This window comes from Syngnathus scovelli, chromosome 13 (assembly GCF_024217435.2).
Source record: "Syngnathus scovelli strain Florida chromosome 13, RoL_Ssco_1.2, whole genome shotgun sequence".
Lineage (NCBI taxonomy): Eukaryota > Metazoa > Chordata > Actinopteri > Syngnathiformes > Syngnathidae > Syngnathus > Syngnathus scovelli.
Window position 1 is genome coordinate 13,963,240 of NC_090859.1, and position 23,253 is coordinate 13,986,492.

The 23,253-nt window shown below is 46.3% G+C and overlaps 4 protein-coding genes across 9 annotated transcripts in view; 1 reads left to right on the plus strand and 3 right to left on the minus strand.

Annotated features, from left to right (window-relative positions):
- Window positions 1–4: 4 nt before the first annotated feature.
- On the minus strand, window positions 5–4,908 carry LOC125979300 (cytotoxic granule associated RNA binding protein TIA1). 2 transcript variants are annotated; one of them, XM_049737404.2, is made up of 11 exons: window positions 4,663–4,908; window positions 3,630–3,735; window positions 3,323–3,421; window positions 2,597–2,651; window positions 2,371–2,458; window positions 2,156–2,231; window positions 1,972–2,077; window positions 1,650–1,748; window positions 1,459–1,543; window positions 1,113–1,397; window positions 5–991 (listed from the first exon to the last, which is right to left on the minus strand). In XM_049737404.2, exons 1-11 carry the CDS (start codon window positions 4,686–4,688, stop codon window positions 850–852), a joined length of 1,167 nt encoding a protein of 388 aa, XP_049593361.1. In that variant the 5' UTR covers window positions 4,689–4,908; the 3' UTR covers window positions 5–849. The 2 variants fall into 2 exon arrangements, with proteins under 2 accessions (XP_049593361.1, XP_049593362.1); XM_049737405.2 differs by having other exon boundaries at window positions 3,639–3,735; window positions 4,663–4,907.
- Window positions 4,909–5,381: 473 nt separating this feature from the next.
- Window positions 5,382–7,221, minus strand: dtwd2 (DTW domain containing 2). The gene is made up of 6 exons (XM_049737430.2): window positions 7,010–7,221; window positions 6,701–6,791; window positions 6,463–6,557; window positions 6,072–6,270; window positions 5,836–5,964; window positions 5,382–5,697 (listed from the first exon to the last, which is right to left on the minus strand). Exons 1-6 carry the CDS (start codon window positions 7,168–7,170, stop codon window positions 5,518–5,520), a joined length of 855 nt encoding a protein of 284 aa, XP_049593387.1. The 5' UTR covers window positions 7,171–7,221; the 3' UTR covers window positions 5,382–5,517.
- Window positions 7,222–7,472: 251 nt separating this feature from the next.
- Window positions 7,473–23,253, minus strand: part of LOC125979306 (uncharacterized) — an 89,367-nt gene continuing 73,586 nt past the window's right edge. Inside the window, exons 16-19 of one of the 4 annotated variants that reach the window (XR_011087966.1) lie at window positions 20,047–20,135; window positions 9,145–9,367; window positions 8,900–9,068; window positions 7,473–8,142 (exon numbers count right to left, since the gene is read on the minus strand). The gene's annotated coding sequence lies outside the window, so the exon portion shown is untranslated. Of the gene's footprint in view, window positions 9,069–9,144; window positions 9,368–20,046; window positions 20,136–22,856; window positions 22,986–23,253 lie in introns of all 4 variants that reach the window. The other 3 variants (XR_011087963.1, XR_011087964.1, XR_011087965.1) reach the window with 3 other exon arrangements.
- Window positions 16,208–23,253, plus strand: part of col5a1 (procollagen, type V, alpha 1) — a 37,238-nt gene continuing 30,192 nt past the window's right edge. For both annotated transcript variants that reach the window (XM_049737277.2, XM_049737279.2), the window contains exon 1: window positions 16,208–16,559. In XM_049737277.2, coding sequence (XP_049593234.1) covers window positions 16,460–16,559 — 100 coding nt within the window. In that variant the 5' untranslated portion in view covers window positions 16,208–16,459. The remainder of the gene's footprint in view (window positions 16,560–23,253) is intronic.

Sequence of the window (23,253 nt, forward strand, 5' to 3'; positions counted from 1 at the left end):
TATCCTGAATGAACATCATTCTTTATACAGATACAATTGAACAGAGCGCTCAGTTATTTACAATAAGACTTCAAAAATGATATTACAAAAGAAGGTGGAATGCAAAACAAAACAAAAACACTTCAAATTGAGTGAATTTTTTTTTAAAGTAGTTGTGCAATATTTGTCTGCCTGGTAAGTAAAGACGAACGAGCGTGGCAGTTGTGTTCCCTGCAAGACATTGTTGGAAATCCAATTCAAACAATAAAAAAAAAAAGTCGACAGCCGCTCGGTGCTTTCTAATCAAAACCATGGTGTGGCTGCAGTCAATTCCCCCGAAATGGGGGGAAAAAATAAAAAAAAGGCAAAAAGCTCACAAGCTGAGAAAGACGAAAAATTACTAAATTAAAAACACGATGTAGTCCTTTCGTATTGAGAGGGATGTGGGAGCGGGTGGGGTGGGGTGGGGGGGCCTGACTTGTGTGTCAAAGTAGCAGTTCGTGCACACCAAATCGTTCAGGCTGCTAAGTTCGTACTCTTTGCTTCTTCCTCAGTGATTTCCTACATTTCACAGAATGACTTCTGCACCCTGAGAACTGGCCAGGACTAACGGGGCGGCGAGAGAGACAGCACGGAAGTGGGGCGGGCGGGGGAGGAATTCAGATCTCTTTGGCTCTGCAAACAAAACATGGCGACGGCAAAGACTTTAAGCAACGTCGCCTTTCCCTAATCTAAACTGTAGCTGTGCTCAACTTGTCATGTACATGTTGGTTGGTGATGGCGTAAAGGATGCGAGGTGCCAAAAAAAAAAAAAAAAGCAAAATGGATGTCCCTAACCAGAGTGTAATGAGGCGCGTCCAGCGGGCGAGATCAGTGGGTGTGGAAGCCGGTCGTGCCGGCCATGCCCGCTTGGTTGGCGAGCATGGTGCCGTTGACACCCTGGCCGGGCTCCACCATGCCGCCGTTGCTCACGGCGCCCACGCCGGTCCACCCGGCGGCGGAAGGAAGAGGACTGAACACAGTCAGCATGGACACAAGTCAAAATTCAGGAAGTCATTTTAAGATCTTCTCAATGATAATATTTAGCTGGAAAAATGTGGTGAAACGTTAATGTGTTGTGTCGGTCTACTCACTTGTAGCACTGCTGATCCCAGCTCTGGCCGTAGACGCCGTAGCTGGGCACCTGCCAGCCGTTGTGCACGTACTGGCCCATCTGCTGCGTGTTGCCGTACCACTGCCCCCACTGGTTGTAGGGCTGCGCCGCAAAGCTCACCGTGCTCTGAGGCAACTGGACCTGCTGGATGGGGCCCACCATGTCGGTGGTCTCCTTGCCCCAGTAGCACTTGACCACAAAGCCCTCCACCGACGTGCCGTTGACCGAGACGATGGCGTGGGCGGCCGCCTCGTGAGAGTTGAACCTAGGTGGGCGAGTCACACTTTTGAGCTAATGTTACACAATTTTGTTTTTAAAAAACTGACCTCACAAACGAGTAGCCCTTGTCAGGGAAAACGCGAATTTCCATGATTTGACCAAAAGGCGAGAAGGTCTGCCTCATGATTTGCTCTGTGAAGAGACAAGCATTCGTGCATGTGTTTGTAAAAGTTTCTTTGAACGGTGATGATGGGTTGATAACGTTGCAAAAGTTACTGTCAAAAAATGACATCCTCACCGGTGAGACCTGCTGTGACTCCACCGCAGTAGACTGTGCAGTTACTGGGACTGGACTGATTGACCACCTCGTCGAAGGACAGCTGCTTGGTGGTGCTCGCTGTCAGACACAACGCGGCACCGATGATTTTTGTGACAATTAAGAATGTTCAAAAGTCACCTAAGAACCTTTTCCGTGCAATTGAGAAAGGTTTTTAGCCTTGTTGGGTTTCAATTGTTTAAACTTGAAGTGTGACTAAATAGCAATGGAATCTGATTGCATACAAGCTTGCGCATGTTAAACTTGGCCAATTTTATTCTATCAAGCGTCCATTTGATCTTACTTTCATTGGTTGTTTTGGGCGTGGGCTTTCGTGTGGCCCAGTTGGTTCTAATCTGCCTGCCTCCAAGCCACTGGCCTCCCATCTGCTGGATGGCGTTCTCTGCATCCTGAATGCGGCAACGACAAAATACGTCAAGCTGGCGGCTCGTCTGCAGAGATGGGAGGGGCCGGAGCGGAGCGCTCACCCATTTGTTGAAGAAGGACACAAAGCCGTAGCCTTTGGACTTGCCGGTGGCCATGTCCTTCACCACCCGACAGTCACTGCACGCAGTAGCGGAAATCCAAATGTAAGCGTTTCTTGTAATAAGACCATGTCACTGCTTATGTTAGCATTAGGCTAGCAGGACCAACATGGCAAAGCACTAAAAGAGGTGAAAATGAACAACAGTATTCCACTTACGATATTTTCCCAAAGGGCCCGAAAGCGGCCTTGATGTCATCCGTGGTGATCTCAGGACTGAGGTCTCCGACAAAGACGTGGAAGTGACCTAAAAGACGTTTTCAAGATTTGTACATTTCCATAGTACACGAGTGTCTTTACGACGTATCGATTTGGTTTTCTCATTTTTATGCCTGTCCCTAAAGACAACAGTGGTATCTTATTCACGGTATCGATTTGCACGTACTGCTTGTGTCCTTCTTTTGGCTGGTCGGCGTGGTGGCCCAGTTGACCTTGACTTCCTGTAAAGAGACACAACATGGCGAGGAGACAAGTGTGAGACGTTCTCAAGGCGGAGGAGGCTGCTCATGTTCTGATTAGACCACTTGAGGTCTCACACCACTTTTACTTCTATTTGCTGATTTTGAGGTTGTTGTTTTGAATGCGGTGGCTTTCTCTTGTGCATCATTACACACCACTGCTGATTTATATCATGGTACAAACCTTTTCAGAAACTAAACACACAGTAAGAATTTAAGAATGGGCTATTCAAGATGTCACACCCTCAGAAATCAGGAAAAAAGTCAGGCAAAAAAATTTGGAGCAAAAACTGAAGGAAGTAAGGTCCAAATAACAAGGGACTTACAAACAAGTGAATTTTACGAACTTGTTATACTCCTCAAACGCTCCTTCAATACCTGTTGAGGAATAGAATATTTTCAACTGAATGTTTGTCTCGCTACAAGTGTGGCGTCTAGTGGAAAGCAGGTAGTACAGCAAATCAATAAAATAAAAAAAAAAAGAACACACACACGCACACAGCCATACGAGGCAGAAGAGCATCATCACCCAACACAATCAAACACTCCCGGCTTTCAAAGTTGAAAATATTTTTCTTTGCCTTTAACACACCAAGAGTGGCCCACCCAGCCCGGTCTGAGAGGCCCGCGCCAAAGGAGACAGGATCGCTTACCTTACCCAGAATTTTCCGACCGTTCATGGCCGCAATGGTGGCCATGGCGTGTCTATGCTCATAGAATTCCACAAAGCAGTACGGATCGTGACCCGCCGTCTGGAGTGGAGCAGAAAAAAAATAAAGTGTAAATACATGAAGAGATGGGGAAAAAACACAGGAGACCATTCAAGGTGCGCTGTTTATTCAAGTGGACAACGCAGCCTTGCGATAAATTGGACTGCCGTGTCAATTACAGTACAGTCACTATATGGGGAAATATGCCAAGCTGAATCAACAGTTAACACAGCAAGGTAAGTTGACTCACTGAACTCACATCTACGATCATTTTACAGCTCTTGCAGGGTCCGATCTGGCCAAATAACTCCAGGATGAGGGCTTCCGTCACATCCCGCGACAGGTTGCCCACGTACCTGCAAAAAAGGATAGCAACGTGAGATGCCTTTTTTAAAACTAATGGGTGATGGTCGCCAACAAGTAGGCCGTGCTGAAAATGGTTTAGTGTGAAGCACATTTTGGTGTGCTAGGAGTGTCTGCACCCCAACTGTCCTATTTCTAATCACCTGAAATGACTGATGATGACGATTATAAATATCCACAACCTAACTTGAGGTTCAGGTTAATTTTCTGTCAAATTTCATGCATCAAACCCCCTCAGCCTAATTTGAGGTGATAGGCTTGCAAATAAGACAATGAAGCCATCCCAGAGGGACCCAGGTTGAAATACAACAAATATTTACAAAGTAAATTTAATTCATGAAAAACAGGTTTGCTACACTAGTCTGTTCGGATGTCATAAAAATGACTAGAAAATTCCTAGACCAATTTGATTTCTTAGTCATTGCATTACTTAAGCATGTACTCTGTGCATCTAATTTGACCTGAACTTACCTCGAGTTGGAAGATTTTAAAATTGCACCGAGCTAATCTTAAAACAGGAAATACAGAGCAGACAAGCGGTTTTCCTCGTTAACATCACTTTGACGTCTGGTATGTAAATGAATTCAACCGCGTATGCACGAAGGAGCAAACAATGCAGAGATGTGGCCATAAAACGGAATTTCAAGGCCTAAAATGCTCGATTTTTAATTGGACGCTTATTGAATTGAGCTCGTAAGCACACAACATTGTTCTTAGTCTGGCGGTAAAACCGTGAAATTTCCCTCCATATTTTCGGGCAACCCCTTCAACAAACGACGTTACATATGCTTGTGTCATTTTAATATGCGTCAGAATGCATTTTTAGTCTTGGTCACGTTAGCGCGTTAGCTCTGCGTTACGTGAGCAACACAAGTGAGCTGAGCTAAGCTAAGCTAACAAGACAACCGGAGAACACTCACAGGGTTTTGGGCTGGTCATCGTCCATCCTGTCTCAAACTTGCTGGCCAAGACCAAGTCGCAAACGCGTGGCGGAGGGCAAGTCCACGGCCGTCGCGAGAGGCTGCCGGTGACACCGTGTCCGCTTGTGTTTTTGTGGCGCAGTACGAAGACGATAATGCCGCCGAGACTGGGGGCGGAGGGGGGACAAGCTCCGGAGCGAACAATGGGGTAGCCGACAAAGATGGCGGAACGCGGGGCCCTCGGTTGGCGAGCAATGCGCATGCGCAACACTCCGACACACTTCAATAAAAATTTAAATAGAAAAAAACAAAATAAAGTCCATTGACGATATATAAAATCACACTGCCACACATCAAATTTAGCCAGACAAATAAATAAATAAAATGTTTATTTCTGAGGTTCTAGCCCACATATATGAAGTGCTTTTTATCAGTCTGACGTAAACGCCGTGCCTACGTGGCGGTCATGTTGGCAGGGGCGACCTTCCCTTCACCAATACAATAGAATAAATCATCTTTACAACCTAAAAGTGCAAAATTGTCATGAATGTACAAACATCTTCAAATATACACGCATGTATACTTTTTTTATACACACTAAATTTATTTGGACAACATACTATGTATGGATCAATAGGTATCGATCACATTGCTTGTCGTGCACCTCCCTTCCAGCATTGATCAAAACGGTGGGTGAAGGATAATGAACCCAACACATGTTTGGAAGTGCTATTATAACATGATTTATTCACTTTAAATAAATCCACACCAAATAAAAAAAATCCTAGCAAGGAAAAAAAGTGTCCCTTCCATTGAAGATTGTCTGTTAGCCTGACAACGTTGGTTCGTACGTGATCATCTCAGTAGGCAGTTGCGGTCGGTCACGAGCTTCTCCAGCCTCTTGATCTTGCGCTTGTTCTTGGGCTTGGTTTTGTCGTACATGCCGTTTTTCAGCAAGTGCTCCTTGCTGTGGTGTATCTGAGCGCCGTGCTCCAGCTGGAAGGAGCACAGGGCCTTCAGTGGCCTCAGCAGCACCTGCCATACAACCCGAGGAGAACACAGGCTCGTTTGAAACCAAACTGCATCATTTGGTTTAATTCAATTGACGCTGACAAATCAATTTTCCCCATTGAAATGAATTCACAATCCCATTAATCTTGCTCTGCAGCATACCTCTTGAAAAATGTCATTGCACTCCAGGATGGACAGAGCGACAGCAGCGCACTCCAGCGTGGACAGACAGATGTTGGTGGGCTGCGTGCGGATCACATACTGGCTTGAAAGACTTCTGTTGAGCTGTACCTGATGGACACAAACCAACATTGACAACAATGAAAGCACAAGAGCAAAACATGCAGACAATATAATAGAACACTCCTCGGCATTTATTATTTATTCCCTCCACTCACCTGCTTGGGGAGGTGCAGCATGCTGTTTTTGAGAAAAATGTTCTTGGCCTGGCTCCAGGTGCCATCGATAAGGATGATGTTATGCGTCTTGTCGCCCTCTTCTGGACGCTGTACCAACTCCTCCAGGTTCTGGGAGTTGGGGCCGGGGTACAGGATCAGAGTCCGGCTGTCCTGACACACTTCGGCCAGCTCAGGGTTCCTGAGAGACAGAAAAAGGGAGGGGGGACCTCTGAAAACCTGCTATGCACTGAAGAAGCAATAATCTTCCTGTCACCTCTGTCCCTCTTCCCAGAAGTCAGTAAAATCAATCATCGAATTCATTTTAATAAACTGAATCCAGGAATAAATGCTGGATCTCTGTGTAAAAGAGGTACAAGTGGGTGCTGCTTACTTTGCCTCGTTAAAGCGCCTCCCGATAATAACGTTGCACTTTTCTGGCGGTAAACATGCAGCGAGAAGAGGAACTGTGCGGAGAACTCTGCTCTCCTGAAAGCAAGACACGTGTAACACAATTAACAATACATCATGCCAAGAACCATGAGATGTTGCTAACCAAAACAGCAACACATACAGAGGCACAGAAACGATTTCACAGCAATTAATGACATTATTGGAGAAGAAAGCCTCACCTCTGCCGGGTGCTGTACGATGTAGAGACATGTGGACACGTCCAGGGGTTGTGCGGGCAGAAAGGGACACAGACACACCTTCTGAGGGCGCCTACATAATGGGAGGAGGAAACGTCATTTAATCCAGCAGCCATGTCTTCTTCTCTTTAGTTTCACTACTAAAGCAAACACAGGATTGAACGTTTTACTTGTGTAAAGTGCGCATTTTAAAAATAATTGAGTTCCACTGGCGTCTTTGCTCTACTTTGCTCGGGGAACTGATTCGGTTAGCATTAGCTTAGCTTCAGTCATTGTCATAAATCTGCTCACCGGCACCGTAAACACGTCGGTCTTCGCTCGCTAACCTCGACCGGCAGCGCTGCCAGACCGCCGAACGCGTCGTCCAAGCAGTCGTCGTCACTCGAAGTGTCCAGTGGGTCGTCACCGTCCTTTGCGTGGGAGCGTGTCGGGCTAGAGGGGATATGCTCCATCGCGAGGAGCTAGCTTGGAACTCAAAAGGCAACAAATAAACTAACTTTGAGCTTTCTCGCTTACCGTAGGCACGCTAGTTCACTCAGTGACACCTAGTGGCAGCTCATTGAGCCGCCACTAGGTGTCAGTATTACTCTGCATTCATCTTCCTTTTCGCTATCCTTGGCAATAGTTACTTTTACCAGTTTGATACACATTTTATAAATTTGAGAACTTTGACTCCATCTTATTTTGAATGATACGTGGCTCATTTACATAATTTCTCAGTCATCATTGAATACACAAGAAAGAAACAGGTTACTTGTTTCTCCACCTCACCACTAGGGCATGTGAAATCCCGTCATTTATTTTTTGAGTAAAAAAAAGATTGGAACAATGAGACTTTGTGTTCAACGTTTTTCCCATGCGAGTACACTCAACGGAATTAAAGTAGAAAAAAAAGTTAAAGAGCTTCAATTTCCAGAGGAGGGGGGCGAGGAGGTAACAGAGGGGAGGCTTGGCGAGGAGGGGGCTGGATGACGGAATGTGTTTGCCAGATGTTTGTCTTCTATGTTGAAACAAACAAACATTCCGGGCGACCTCTCACTTTCTTTTCACCGTCTGGTTTCCATTCTCACCCACAAACAAAAAAAATGTATATATAAATAAAAAAAGGTCAAAGCTGCGTCGCACACGTGTGCCGGGGATGTTCTTGGCGTGCTGAACTGTGCCGGGCTCTCCTGCGGGCCCCGCGGACCTGCACGGACCTCTGTCGTCATCCTGCTGACTCATCGTCTTCTTCCTCGTCCAATCTACACTCTTCCTATGTTTGAGCCCCCTCTTCATGAATCACTTACCCACCCTCAAACACTTGAGTCTGGAAAGACCCCCCCGGAGCACCAGGCGGGGTTTCCTCCCAACATCAGAAAAAAAAGTTGACTTCTTCTCCAATGTGGACGGATTCTGGCTTGGAGCTGCCGCCAGGAGATGAGCTAGGAGAACATCATGCGAGATTTAAGATGCAATAATCATCATAAATCTCAATGCATACTGTGTAATGCTGGCTTTGGGTTGGTTTATGGAAATGAGTCCAAATGAACATATTTTTGTTGGAAGCGCAACAGGATCAGAGAGAGGTTGAAGATTTGGAGGCTTTGAGGGGAAGTCAAGAAATGAGCTCCAACAAGAAGGCAACACTTTACCATTACCTGCTGACTCAGCTTGTCTTTGGAAAGCTTGTTGCTGGAGACCCCCCACCCCGCGCCTCAAATCATGATCTCCATTTTCATGAGGATGAGCTCATGGCCACTTCAGCTGATATACAACACCTTGAAATGGCACGTTCTCAAAGTGTTTCGCAACTGCAACGTGTTGGAGCTCTTTCTCTCTTTCTCTCTCTCTTCAAGCCTGTCTCGAAGAAGGCCCTTTTCATGCCTCCATCAGCTGCTAACGATTAAAGAAGGCTGTGCATGTGCCACCGCAACACGTCCAAATGCATCCCGTCAGACTCCAGAGAGCTTGTTCCTGTTCTGTGCCCGTGAACACGCTTTTTCCCCCCACAAAGCAGCTGCGGGATGCGTCAGCGTCTGGGTCCGTCCGTATCAGCGATAACGGAGGCTGGGTGACGACGTTTGAGTCCCAGCCAGGGAAAAAATGTGTCATCAAAGTGAAGGTTTTAGCTTTGGCTCGGATTTAGGGATTGGCTAGCTTGATTGAGTTTTAGCCAGGGGGTTGGAGATATTCACTGACCATCTTCTCACAATCTCCATGCTCTGTAAATTGTCCAAACTCGGCTTCTTTGTACGGTGTCCACGAGCGTCCAAAAAGTTGAAGTCACGTGGATGTTCCATCTCGAGCACATCGGCCGTCCTCCCCTTCATCTTCATCAGCAGCGTGTTTTGCCTGGCAGAGCCGACGTCTGGAATGGAAAGACTCACGTTACTGGTAGCGGCGGCCGCCACATGTGTTTACGTTTAACTCTTACGTAGCCTCACCTGATGAAAGACAAACGGGAGGGAAGAAGGAAGTGGTTGGAAAGTGTGATTCGGGCAGCCACCGCGTCATGGCCGTCGTTGGGTTGGGGAGGGGGTCTGGTTCTGCTTGGACCCGGGAGGCCGACCGCAGTGGAAAGAATATGCAATCCAGACGGGGAAGACGTTAGCGTAGAGGAGAGCGGGAACTAGGGGGTGCTTCCTTTTCCCACCATCATGGAGCCACCTAAACGAGTCAGGATGAAGGCATGGATGGAACGGGAGGAGGAGCGCAATGGAAAAACATTGTGAATGTCTGGACGGTGTAAAACGCACAGAACAGCAGCAGCAAAGCGGGTCCAACATCATGAAGTCATGGATTAGTTTGGTGTCACGTAGCACAGATTCGATTACTTTAGCATAGCACTTCATAAATCACAACAAAATGATATTTGACTAGCAAAGGCTTTTAAAAATCAATTCTGGCTCTACGCCGATGTCAAGATCTCGAGCAAATGTTCTTCTCATCCTTCCCAAAAAGTGTTTCGGAAACAGATGGAGCGGCTAAATCCTGTTCACAAACAAATCATCATAATTTATACAAGAAAAAAAAATAACACCGGGCTGCGAGCTTTTAGAAATCAATGTCAAGCGTTTCCTCGACAGGTTGAGATCTCGCGATGGTTTTCACATTCCAAACATTCTTCCAAAGAGATTCTTTGAGACAAACGATTGTATTCATGCGTGTGATTTATCACCGGAGCAAAGAGGAAAACCGGACTGGAGGAAGCTGGAAAATATCTGCTTGCCAACGGTGTCATGGATGCACTAGAGCCTGATACTGATCCAACTATCACTGTTGCCGGAAAGACTGGGAATTCATTCTCAGGACAATTGATAACTTGGGCAGCTGAAGGCAAGGAGACCAAGAAGAAGGATGCACAGGCGCAGTTACAAAACTGAGTTGTTGACGTTTCCAGTTGTTTCAGTAAACAGCGGGCCCACCCGGCCAGCCGGAGGCGCATGTGCGTGTGTGTGTGTTAGGCCAACTGATGGCTGGGTTGGTGGAAAGAAGTTTCTAGAGAAACTTGAGCGAGAACGACATTTAGGAAAGTTGTCACTATCACTTAAGGAGTTTTATTTTAAAATGCCAATGTGTTGCACTGACCCGCAAGTTACTGCTTGAGTTACTGCTTGAGAGATCACTCAAGATAGAGATGATTTGGTGGCATCCGGCAAAGTGTGAATCAGAGGAGAGGAGGAGGGGTTCTCATGAGGAGGTGGTCCACTTTTGCAAGAATGACTCACCCTCAAAGCGTTGAATGGAAAACATCCACAGCAGCCAGCCAATCAGCTGACTTTCACCTCAGGCTCCACTTCCAGTCATTTTCCTGGTCGTGGTTTTCCTAATTATGGTGCGTCAGGATGTCCTCGGTATTAAGCACCACGTAAACGTTCCTGCGAGTGGGTTCTGATGTCTTTAGCTGACATTTTGCGAACAAGACCACCGTCCCCCTCCCAACCCACCACCCAGCTACTCTGACACTCCGATTGACCTGAAGGGGAAGTACGAAAAGTATTTTCGTCCGCGACCAATCAGATCAAACAATGCCCAACTAGAAACACGTGGCACTGAAAAATTGAGGGGCGGGATTGGCTGAGTGCTCGTTTAGCTGCTAAATGGGACAATATGAAAATACAGATCAAAGAGCGCCATTGTTAGAGTTTAGCTTCAAGCTAAAGGCTTGACACCGTCCATGTACGAATAACCTTTCCGCATTTTGCCAACCGATTTTCAAGAGGAGAGTGGATGTCATGAGAAAAATATTTTTGTCAATTGCTGCTGTTTACATTCCGACCCTTGTCTGTTTCTCGTCCTGGAGGCCAGAGTACGGACTCAAAGGCGTCCCCTAAAGTCAACTGTGTTGAACTAAAGTAGTCTAAAGTAAATGGATTTCTCTGCCAGGCTAGCTGCTAACCGTTAGCGATGAGCGAGAAGACAAACCACAAGTTGGTTGCCTCAGTGAGCTTTTCCAGTAATTTTCTCTCTTTTTTTTTGTTCCTTGTTTTATGGCCCAGAACCCGAGTCGCATTGTAACATGTTTGCATTGCGGGCAAGGAGGTGCGAGGGGGGGGAAAGAAAGGAGGAGAAAGGAGAAAAAGGGAAAAAAAAAGGAGAAAAAACGTGCAAGCTGAGCTGTGAGAACACGAGGCAGGCGGAGCAAGGGGAAGAGAGGAGCCTGGCCAACGGAATTTGCTGGAAAGTCACCACGCCGAGCAAATGCGCAGCAGTTGTTGAGAACTTGTGTTCAAAAATCAACCCCAAAAAAATGAAGAGCACACATTTTACTCGCCGAGAAAAAGCAAACTAGGCGAGGGAAAAGGAGCGTCGACGGGGATGATGGAGGGATCGGCCGCTGCACCGCAGCGTGCAGCACCGCGCAGCCCTCAGCCTCCCTGCGGACCCCCACGTGAACAAAACATATGTTGCCGCGATGACATGACTATAGAAAATCTGCAGGATGGGAGGGGCCGCCTGCAAGGAGGAAGGAGGAGCGGGATAGGCGCCTCCTAATTCCACTCGGTTTGTTCCGCCCCTGTTCAAAGAACTTTTATTAAACAATGACACGTTGGGGACGGGTACCAGCGGAAAGATTAAGATATGCGCCGGGTTGGGCCGAGGTCTCGTTTTACGCTTAAGACAAGAGTGCGAGATGTCATGATAAACAAACTTGTCATCATCATCATCGTTAAAAGGATTGCGGTGTGCAGTCTTTGAAGTTCATCCGCTAATCTCCCACGCCATCTGGGATGAGTAAACTCGGGGAAATCCTCCCACAAATTGCGATATCACCAACAACTGCTATACCGGCTTGATATTTTCACGGCCCAAAAGAAAATATGCGAGCCGTCTGTCATTCCGCTAGACGTCCTGCCTCTGCTAAAACAATCTCCGTCGTCTCGTCTTTGACCAATAAAATGGAATGGCACAGAAATTCTTTTTCGGAGAGGTCAGTTGGATGGGGATTAGGTTTAAGGTAGGATCAGTTATCTTTCTTCTTGACAAGTCCCACAAGCACCCATCCAATCACTTAGTGGACCACAACGTGTCAGGATGCAACCCAACTATGATCTGGCCTTCCTCAGCTCGCGTCCAATACTTGATTTTATGATCCGAGCGTCCTCAGTGAACCCGACGTCCGACAGGTTTCTGCTAAGACGCCGCCAACCCAAATTGGCGCGGCAGCTGAGAACAGCAGGAGATCGCACGAGGTGCTAGGAAACATGATAAAGGGCTCTTCTGGATGATTCCGTCTTTTTTCTAGAAGTTGATTTCAAACGCTGACTCAGCGTAAAATGGAGCAAGATAGCAAAAGGGCTAGCGTGTCTGGATCCGCCCTCGCGAGCTTTGCTCTTTGAAGCGAGTATAGTCGCTGCCTGGCTTGGTCCACGTCTTCTGTTTTTAGAGCGTCATCTCCGGATTTATGTTCTCCTCCGGGGCTCTGGTGTCTTTTCGATTCAGATTCCCTTCACCGGAGATCCCGCACGCAATTTTCTCTTCTCTTCCCTTCCCTATTGCGGCAACACGTTCGGAGCAGATGTTGAATTTGAGTGGAATCGATGAATTAAAGACGAGTCGGATGGCACCACTTTGATGGTCATAAGACATAAACTTAAAAACTAACAACTTATGAAAAGTTGTAATGTTATCGGAGAAAGCCGTAATGTTTTTTTTTTTACAAAATAATAATTGGAATGTTTTGGAAAGTATGACTATTAGGAAAAATGTAACAAAAATCAAACATTGATGAATTCAAATTGATTATTTTTGACCGCCGACTAAATATGAAAATGTAAATGCATGAAAGTACTCGCTGGCTCCTTTGTGATTGATGCGCAAGTCTCGGCCGTTGGTTACGCGCTGAACATCTTCAAAACGCCTCACGCTTAATGTCAGTCGTGTTTTGGAAAGGCCGTCATTCGCGAAATGTGCAATGGTGCAGGAAAATCGCTGATGTCATTCTTCAATTTTATCGGCTGAGCTCACCATTTGATGCCGCTTCTGCTCTGCCACTGTGCTCGAATTAATGATTTTTTTTTTTTTCTTTCTCTGAGCTTGTGGAAAGTGCGAGTTCACCTCCCACGCCGCCTCGCTCAAACTTTTCCACTGTACAATAGTGCCGATTGTTAGCTACCTTGTATATATTCCCTGAAGGTAAAACCATTACCGAGTATGTTTAATTTAATGTTCAAAAGGTCAGACAGAGTTGAACAGATCACTGAGAATAATGTGATGCTCTCTCGTAAAGTTCTTTTCCTCAGCCCAGACAATTGTCGCAAACGAGAAGGCCTGCTCCTCATCGGAAAACCAGCTCTGAAGCCGTAACCCCGCTTTGAGGCCGTGCCCGCACTTGCTGACCTCAACGTCTGGAGCGGTGGAGGCCATGTGGCACGCAGCTCTTCTTCATTGAAACATTCAAGGTGCCGGCCGCAGTCGGGCCGAGCGGGAGGAGACTAAGAATGCGTGACGGACCGCCTGGAAAGCCACAACAAGATCGTCGTAACGTGGAGACACCCGAGAGTCACGACACGATTCGCCCTAACGGCATTCCAACAAAACCTAACCCTGACTGACCCTAGGTAGCACGTTAGCATGAGATACTATCATCCCATGCTAACGTGTTAGCTAGTGCCTAATCGCTCCCAGATAGATGCTCCACGTCGACCGCACGAGTCACACAATGGCTCCAAAACGAGCCCGCAGACATTATCCGGAAGGAGATTGCGGAGTCGCCCTAGATTTCGTCTCCTGGTCAGACTTTTTTGCGGGTGACACATTGCGGGCTGCGCAGGAAACTCTGGAAAGAGTGAACAACATGTGCTGAGTCGGTCAGCCTGCGGTGCCTAAAACCCAAGTAGGACAGACGACGGAATGACTCACAGACGCGTGACGTCGTCCCATTTCTGTGTACTGCTCACGTGCCGGAACGTTTCTCTGGGAATCCGTCCGTCAATCCATTTTTTTGTGCAATGAGTCAAAAGAAAACAAGATTTTTCCTTTCTCATGGCTTCTGGCGAAGCGGCCTTCGGCAGCCAGTCGATAAGTGGCAGCCGCTGACTTGACGACAACGCGTCAAGTAGGGCGACGTCGCTTGTGTATGTTTTGATTAGCACGTGTGAAAGGAGCAAGCGGACCCTGTTTAACTTCAACACGACAACTGCTCAACTTCAACAATTATCAAAAGCTTACAATGACACAGAAAATAAGCCACATAGCTTGTAAAAAGTTAGCCGCCTTTATACGACAACCGCGGCTACGTCTGACGCCGTCATTTTTGGCGGTTAGGGCCGACAGTTTAAACGGTGGCTCGTCGTTCTTTGTCCCGGCTTTAATTGGCTTGAAATAATTAAAAAATAAATAAATTTACTGTGAGTTTTAAACAGTGATAAATGTATTTTTAGCACTGGAGGCGCCGCTTCTCGTCCAGCATTTGATTCCTGATCTTTGGCACGCTCAATCAAAAAAACAAAAACGGGTTTCAGACAAGGTCTACTTTTTCTCCACCGATGAGAGATTTGTTCATTTCGTGCCGTGTGAGGCAAGACAAGACAACGACGCATATTTTAAGAGGCTCATTATTTTGTCGGGCATTTATTTATCTAATCAACAGTCCGGTTGCCTTTGCTGACGTGTTTGATTTTCTTCCATAATGCCTCCTTTCAGACACTAAACGATGAAATCGCGGCACGTCAAGTATGGAAACAACGTTTAGCATAAGGAGGACACGGCCAGCGTCGCTCTCGAGTGACTTTCATTTATTGGCACAAGACGACGGCAGTTATGTGCAACGGCTTGTGCATAGTTGACAATCTGACATGTACGATGCAGAACAGCAACAGTCAAAAGAAGACGGCAACTATATGACCCGGAGACATTTGATAATTGCAGCTCATCAATCTTCCCTTCTACTGTATTTTGCTCCTCAGGTGTCCTTCGGTACGTTGCTAGCTAACATTAGTGTTTTGCTGAACCGGCTAACGTTTGCAGATGAAACAAGTTATGACTCGGTGATATTCTTGATCATCCTTAAAATTGCGAGCCTGTTGATTCTTGACGTATGCAGACGACCACAGGCAACGATGCCATGCTACATAAAAAAATTGGACACAGCTGCTTGTAAGGGAGCGAAGCCATACTAACATTTAAAATGACGCTGGGCTAGAAAAACGGCACCAGTTGTCAGGCAACACGACTTGGTCAAACAAATGGTCAGGTTTTGGGCGACTAAGTAGAGGGTTGGAGCCCACTTGACCACGTTTTGGCTTTGGCGGTCCTTGCAGTGTGAAAGGCTGAATTAGAAGGAGGTCGCTTATGGTGAAGTCGCGTGCGCCCAAGGGCCCGGCGTAACCTCAGATGAGGACTTTTTTTTGTCTACTTGAATTTTTCCGGACAGCATCTGGACACCCGCTTTTAGTTTCCCCCCCAAGGCTGACTGCTCGTTGGTTGTCATGTGCGGGCCTTATTTGACAAAACTTTTGTGTACAAGCCATAAAAGCACTTGACAGAAGAGACTGATTTCACCCTGCGTTACGGTTGCTATGGTGACGACCTTGTTTATGACGTTGAAAGATTGGCATGCAAGTTCTATTTACAATATTACAAAGGGGAATTTATTGGGATTGTTTATTGGCCCTTAAATGTGAATGAAACATTTGGCAATGAAGTTTGATGATGGATGGCTGGAACAGAAGAATTCACTTGTGTTACGTTTGTAAGCATGTAACATTGTCTTTTTATATGAATCCATTCCTACTTCAGGAATGACTTTTCCTGCCCTCGCCACCCCTCCCCTTCTCTTTTCCTTTTTTTCTCTGGAATTCCAAGTGCAGGAATTGTAGGCGTGAAACTTTCCCTTGCACTTTTCCCCTCCCAGCTGCCCTCCCCAACGCTCCCCTTTGCCCAATAACAGGCTCTGATTTGCCTAAAACGTGCAAGCCGCCTGCTGATTGACAGCCCGTGGTGGTGGGTGTGTGGATATTTTTTTTTTTTTGAAGGGGGGGGGGGGCCGCAAAGTGACGGCTGCAGGCGCCTCAGAGGAGCGCAGCATCTGAGCGGGACAGGCGGCGTGTGCAGTCCGGAGGATCCCCCCCACGAAAAGCTTGGGACCCTTATGGCTGCTTGAAAGCCCCCCACCCCTCCCCGCCATCAACACAATTCCTCCCCCGTTCCCCATCTTTTTTTTCTTTCTTCCTTCTCTTTTTTTTGCGATCACAAGCGGCCGCGGGTCCGACTTGAGTTGAGCTGCGAAGCGCCGTGGTGCACTCAAGGCAGGCGGCCATGGATACCCCCATCAGATGGAAAGTTAAACGGAGGTTAAGGGACCCTCTGGTCTCCCTGCTTGTCATTTTACTTTTCGTCACATCGCCAGCGAGTTCAGGTAGGATGCATTAAAAAAAGACCATCAATCCTTTTGCGGTTGTTTTTGAGTTGCAGAAACTTTACGCACACAGTTTAAAAGTTGTGCAAAGTCACTCGGCTGGCTGACTGTCACTCAAAAAGAGCTCTCTCCATTTTAAAGCATGTTTGGATGCCACTTTGAGTCCACTTTTTTTTTTTTTTGCATGGTGGAAAAAAAGCTTTTCCAGGGCCAAAACAAAGCTGGGACGGTGGGGAGTCGAGTAATTCACAATGGCGTGTCGTCATTATGCCGATACAAGGTGGTTGACATAGCTGATTTTCCTGTCAAATGGCCCGACGGACTGGCGAGCGTTCAGCTGCTATTGATGGGATGAGCGCAGAATGGACACATCACTTAAAGTAGGGCGGTGGCGCTCTAGTGGCTCACATATCTGATCTGGACTTAAAGTCTTACACTATCGGGCGACAAAAAAAGTCAAATGACTAAACTGTAAGGAAAGACATGCGAATAGCCTACTGGAATCTTATAAGTGGAAAAGCTAACGAATATCAAGATGGTGGGAGCGTAGTGGTTCACATAGATGATTTTCCTGCAGGGTATTGATAGTTTGGTGGTATAGTGGTTCACACAGCCAAACCAAAATTTACGGCAAAGATCAATAACGGCAGCATGAATATGCACCAAAATATGGAAAAAAAAAAATTACATTGAATTTAATATAGAGAGAAAGTACTCAGCCTGGTCGATATACAGACAGCCAATCAGAGTAAAATATTTGCCGTTTAAATGAAAGAAGTGAATCGCTATTTGATGATCAAACTAGTAACGTGCCTAAATTAAGACAGGGGTCCTCATCATCAATTGTGGACAGCACATCAGGGTCTGATATTCCAGATTTGAATCCCTGGGGGCCCAAATACAGACTGCCAGAGACCAGTCAGCTGAGATGGACGCAAACTGGAGGGGTCCCACAAAGCCACTTGCCATGTGGGGTCAAACGGGGTCTGGCCTGCATGTATTATTAGCATCCAGCTCGCCACTCTTGGTGGTCCAACAGGTGGAGCATTGCCGCGTTGTGCTAATGGTGCGACTGCTCTATTGATTTATCTTTGGTGTTGATTATTAGCATGTTAGCACCAGGTTATCAGAAAATTGATGCTAGTTTCGTAGTGCTAAATAAAACACCGAAGAGTCATTAGCGCCTTCACTTTTACTTCACTTTGCAAATGATGGTAGAAAAGACAAATCCAGCCTCCAGTTTTAGGGTTAGCAGCTAACATGCTAATGCTAGGCCCAATATTGATGGTACAAATTAATAGTAGCAGATCTAGATGCATTAATGAAGCCAATTGGTAGACGCATCCTAGCAGAGCTAATAGTTAGCATGTTAAGAGTTTTGGGGTTAGCCGCTAACATGCTAACACTGCTATTGTTTGTTCCAATTGAATTTTTTTCTTTTTTTTGGTACTGTTTGGCCAGATCAATCTGTAATAACATTCATGGAATAGCACGTCCCTGTGAAAACAAGGACGGATTTGGCCTAAAGGCGGCGGCGGTGGCGACACAAGGCGGTGTAAGAACATACATCCAGGATCCATCAATACCTTATTTTGTTTCATTCGAAGAAAGAGAGAGAAAAAAAATCAACATCAGAAAAGCTGGCCGCCACATCTGGATTTGATACGCTTCCACTGCATCGTCTGCTAAAGCCTCGGAAAAGCCAGGAAAAATGTCTTCCAGATGTTTTCTTCCCGATTCTCGGTGGAAAAAAAAAGAATTGCAGCCCCCCCAGCCCCCCCACTGAAAAGAAAATACACCATTCTTGCGGACGCTTTTTTTTTTTCTTCCGAGAAAATTCCAAATGGAATAACATCTGCAGCCTCTCAGCTGAATTTTAGATAGCACGTCCACGTTCAAGGTCATTAAAAGATGCTTTTTCTTTGGGGCCGCCATCACACGTGTTCTTAATTGCAGAATTCCAATACATGTGTGCTGTTTTTTTTTTTTCTTCCTCCAGGCACTTTCAAGTTGTTTAAAAGCGATTGACTGATTTTAACGAGTTGCCTTGTTGTTGACTTCCTAATGAGACTTACAATAATCGAACACGTGTTTCCGTTGAAAATGATGGGCAATGAGCAAAGTGTCCGGAACTAACAAAGAAATATTTACCCATTACTTTTAAGGAGCGGCAACTTTGAAAAACAAGTCTATTATCACGTTTAGGGTTGGGCATAATAAACGACTAAGTCACATAACTGATCTTTAAAAAAATTCATGTGGAATTGATCAATCAAAAAGTCTGCAGGTTGACAGTTTGTGTCTTGAAACAACTATGGCTAATTTTGATTTCCGATTTTGATTGCTTGTGTGGAAAGAATCTTTCGGAAGTGGGAGCCTTTCGAAATCATCGCATCCCCGTTTGCACTGGCTAGTTGATCGTTAAGAAGTCGTGTTTCGTTCCGGTCGCTAGTTCTTGAGTATGAAAATATTCCAGGGAAATTACTGTACTACTCCCCTGTTTAAACAGAGCTTTGGCGCCATCTGGTGACAATCTTATGGCATTTCAGAAAGAGCACGAAGAAATAACCTGCAATCTGCGTAAAGACAGTTTTCGCAACATTTGAGCACGGAATCAATGCTAGCTAGTTTTCGTTAAATTCTATACGCTATTATACCTTGCTAGCAACATTTGAGCACGAAATCAATGCTAGCTAGTTTTAGCTAAGTTCTATATGCTATTGTGCCTTGCTAGCTACATATGAAGACAAAACACGCAACCTGTGTAAAAAAAGTTTTCGCAACATTTGAGCAGGGAATCAATGCTAGCTAGCTAAATTCTATACGCTATTGTGCCTTGCTAGTTACATGTGAACGAAAACAAAATACGCCCAACAAGATTTTGATCTTCCCCCCCAACACATCACCCACCACACTTTAGTGGCACACAAACACTTCATTCTTCACCGCATCCTGCACTGTATATCCCGCCGATTAGATGTCGTCGTAATTAAGGCTGATTGTTTGAAAGTGCTGAATGGCGCTCTGTGTGTCAAACGACGCCCCCCCCCATCCCGATCGGGCCGGGATGTGCCGCAGGGAGCACAAAAGCTCCGTCGTTTCGGTTTCGGGTTACAGTTCACGGGGACAAGAATGTTCTCCGTGACCTCTCGGCTCATTTGGGAATTGTAGTCCGCTCACAAGAAAATTTCTTTTTTTTTTTTTAAAGCGTAATGAGGGTATTATAATCAGCGCATGAGTCATCCTTTCCGAGCTCGCATCCCCGGGCCGAGCTTATCCGCAGTTTGGGCCGCGAGAAAACTCCAGCTAAGCACTTTTTCTGCCTTTTCATTTCCAACCAGATGAAATCCAATCGTCGCCGCTTGAACGTAATTGAATTTGGACGGGCTACGATGGAATAATAGCTGCTGTTTTCGTTCTGCCTGAGCTAGTTAAGATGTGTGAATATTGACAGGAGGAAAGTTGTACTTAATGCAGCTCTGCTTACCTTTTGGCTTTGACAAGGTAGCAGGGGTGTGGTGATGTGGGCGTGACTTGAAAGTGGCCCCGGATCTTCAGCCAACTCAGCGATCTTATCTGTCGTGATTTCGGAAAAAGCAACCGACAATTAACGAATGAATCGACAACGAATCGAATATCAAAGTAATTGACGACTGTTTATAAGCATCGAGTAATTATTTCGTTTAGTTGCAGTGGAAGGAATCCCACTTAAATTTGGCGTCTTGAAAAATAAACGATGATTCTTCAGCCCTCTTTGCGCTTTCTAGTGTGAGGGGGAAAAAAAAGAGAGCAGAGCATTGAGTCAGTTTTTCCGTTCTAGTTAGGGGTGGACTGATTTATATCATCGGCGCTGTGAAGTAAACCATCTGGAGCTCTGCTAAAGCAATGAGACACACACACAGAGCGAAAGAGAAGGAGCAAGCCAGAGAGTCCTTGAAAAATACTCCAAAACGCCATGGGGTTCATCTTTCGGACCGCGAGCCTCAGCGTAGGGACTCTTAATGGCGGTTATACCTGATGGGAAGCGGGAATTAACGACGTTTTTTGGGTTACGTTTCAAACAGTTCCCGGGTGTCTTCATAAAAGGTCTTGGATGTTGATCCTGGTTGTGTCTCGTGGTAAATTGGGCGTGGAGGAAATCAGAGTGGGGAGCGCTTCTGTAAATTTGCTCGCAGACATCTTCGGAGAAATATGTTTTGTTTCTAATGTGGTGGGTGGGGAGGAACGCCACAGACCCAAATGTTGGTGGATTAGCAAGTAAACGGATCTTCTTCAGTTATAAATCTTTGGTGTGTCGTTCCCCAATTGATGTGGTCTCTCTCTGATTGGTCGTGGGTCTTGTTGTTGTTGTTTTTGTTGCCAGGTGTGGCTATCGGAAGAGTATTTTGTGCCTTGACGTTTACCAGCCTCCTGGCAACATGGCAGAGATTAAGACTTGGACTCAAGTCAACTCTTTAGCTTTCTGTCACCAAGAGTTTCATTTTGATCCACTCAATTCTTAACAAGAACGAGCACTAGCTAGCTAGCTAGCTAGTTATTTACATGTTGTTGAAATTTGGACGACATAAAAGGCTCTTAAGGGAGCGAAAATTATATCAAGTTCACGTTAAGAACCGTCTCGTAGCTTTTTGTGTGTTGTGTGGACACTTTGACTGGACTCAACAGGATGTCCATGCGATTCATGCGTGTGCGCGGGTAATGAGCGCAATCTAGCAGACGGAATGCTTGTTCTCACGTCTGGTCACATGCTAAAGGTCGGTGCTAACGCTAGCGTGTCTCGCAATACGATGCGGTTAGCTTACAAGCTTATGACAGACGCTAACATGGCAAATTGAGGGAGAACCATGAACGATGTAGTGCTCTCGTTTGGGGAAGGAGGACAATCTTTTACCGGGCATTCTTGTTTTCGGAGCCCGAAAATGTGGCTGCTAATTAGCGCTTGCTTGTCCTCGGAGCCAGGTCAAGCATGCGCGCCTGGAGAGCCGGCCGGCCGGGCGTTTGGCCGGCCTCACTTCGGCGAGGGTCCGTGCCCATCAGGAGAAGGAGGAGGAAGAGGGGCAGTGAAAGAGGAATGTTAATCTCCTTCCCACCATGAAATTTCACGATTGCAGCTCACCTCCCTCCCTCCTCTCCTCTCCAAGAAACGGTGCCGTCTGAAGAGTCGACAATGATTCTATCTGCGTGTGTGTGTGTGGTGGAAAAAAAAAAAAAAAGACGGGGGAATGGGATCCACCACACATTTGGCACCGAGCCGAGACCTGGATTATGGATCCCAAGCTACTGTTCAAAGAATAAAAAGGTGGAAAAAAATGGTGGTGGGGCGAGTGAATGATATTCCCATAAAGCTTCAATGCTTCATATTTGAAAAGTGTCAAAGTGGCTGTCCGCTATAAACACTGCTGACACTTCAAAAAAAGTTGCAAAAAGTCCTGTGAAAAACTGCTGAGTGGTCAGAAAGTTCATCTTGGGTGAAATTTAAATCGCATACACCCGTTGAAGCATAATCAGTTTTGCTACGTCGCGTCAACAAACGGAAACGGCTAGCGTGCCTGCGAGGGGAAACCTCTTGGACGTCAGGGATGTTTTTAGTAGGTGGGCCCAAAGGTGGTGGTCCCCAAGGTGCTTGCACTAAGTGGGTAAACATCATATCTTAACAAGGTGGCGACTGACAGCTTGGGATGTGGTGGCCGCGGCTTCCTAAGCCGATGAATGACGCCGTGTGTCTCGCTCGTGTTTACCCGCGGACGCGTCTCGGCTTCTTTTCGGTGGTCCTTCGTGCTGAGAAAGCGCCATTGTGTTATGGTCACACCTTGGCCGCTTGGCTCACCTCCCCGTGACCCTGCTGAGGGGTTTTACATCTGCCAGGGTGCAAAAAAGGCCCGATTGTACGCCGAGGAAACGGGGGAAATTGGATTGAGAAATGTAAAGCTGAGGCTGATGGATGGAAGCGCTGCGGGCAGAGGTGGCAAAAGTATTCGGACGCAGATACTTTTGCTTTTGTGTGTATAAATTTTATAGACAAAGCATTTCTACGGGATTACCGCTAACTACTCACCGCCAGGTTATCAAGTAAGGTATCAGCGCTATCCCGATGGATTGCTTTCCTGACGATCTTGACGGGTTTAGCGCAGGCGGGTCGGCGCGGCTGCAGGTCGTGATTCGGTTAGCATCGACTGGTTGCCCCGCTGTGTGTTATTGAGCTTTTGTTATTGCTTCATTTGTTGTCGCTAAACTAATAAGTTGACTTGTGTGAAGGATAAGTTCTGTTTTTTTTTTTTTTTTTGCTGAAAAACTCACTTTTTGTCATATAATGCAACAAGTTCCAGTTCCCCCGCACCCTTGCAAACAGAGGTTAAGAGGTCGCTGATGATGATTCCAGCTGCGTCACGGCGGGCATGAAGTCACCGGCCACAAGCTCATTGTGCCCTTAAAAGGGCAGAGAAAAAAAAAAAGCCAAGATGATTAACGGACAGGCGGAAAGTGCAGCCGATGGCTGGCTGCTCACTTGTAAAAACAGTCTGAGGACGCCGGCGAGCGTCGCTTTGTCCCATTCCGTGATTAATGCAGACAATTTGAATCTTGTACGGGGATTTTACGGTGTGGTTTTCAAAAGACGCCTTGTTCAAAAAATGATGACTGTGTTTTTTTTTTTTCCTGTAAAGCCAGACGAGGCCACAAGATAGTGCTCAAACTA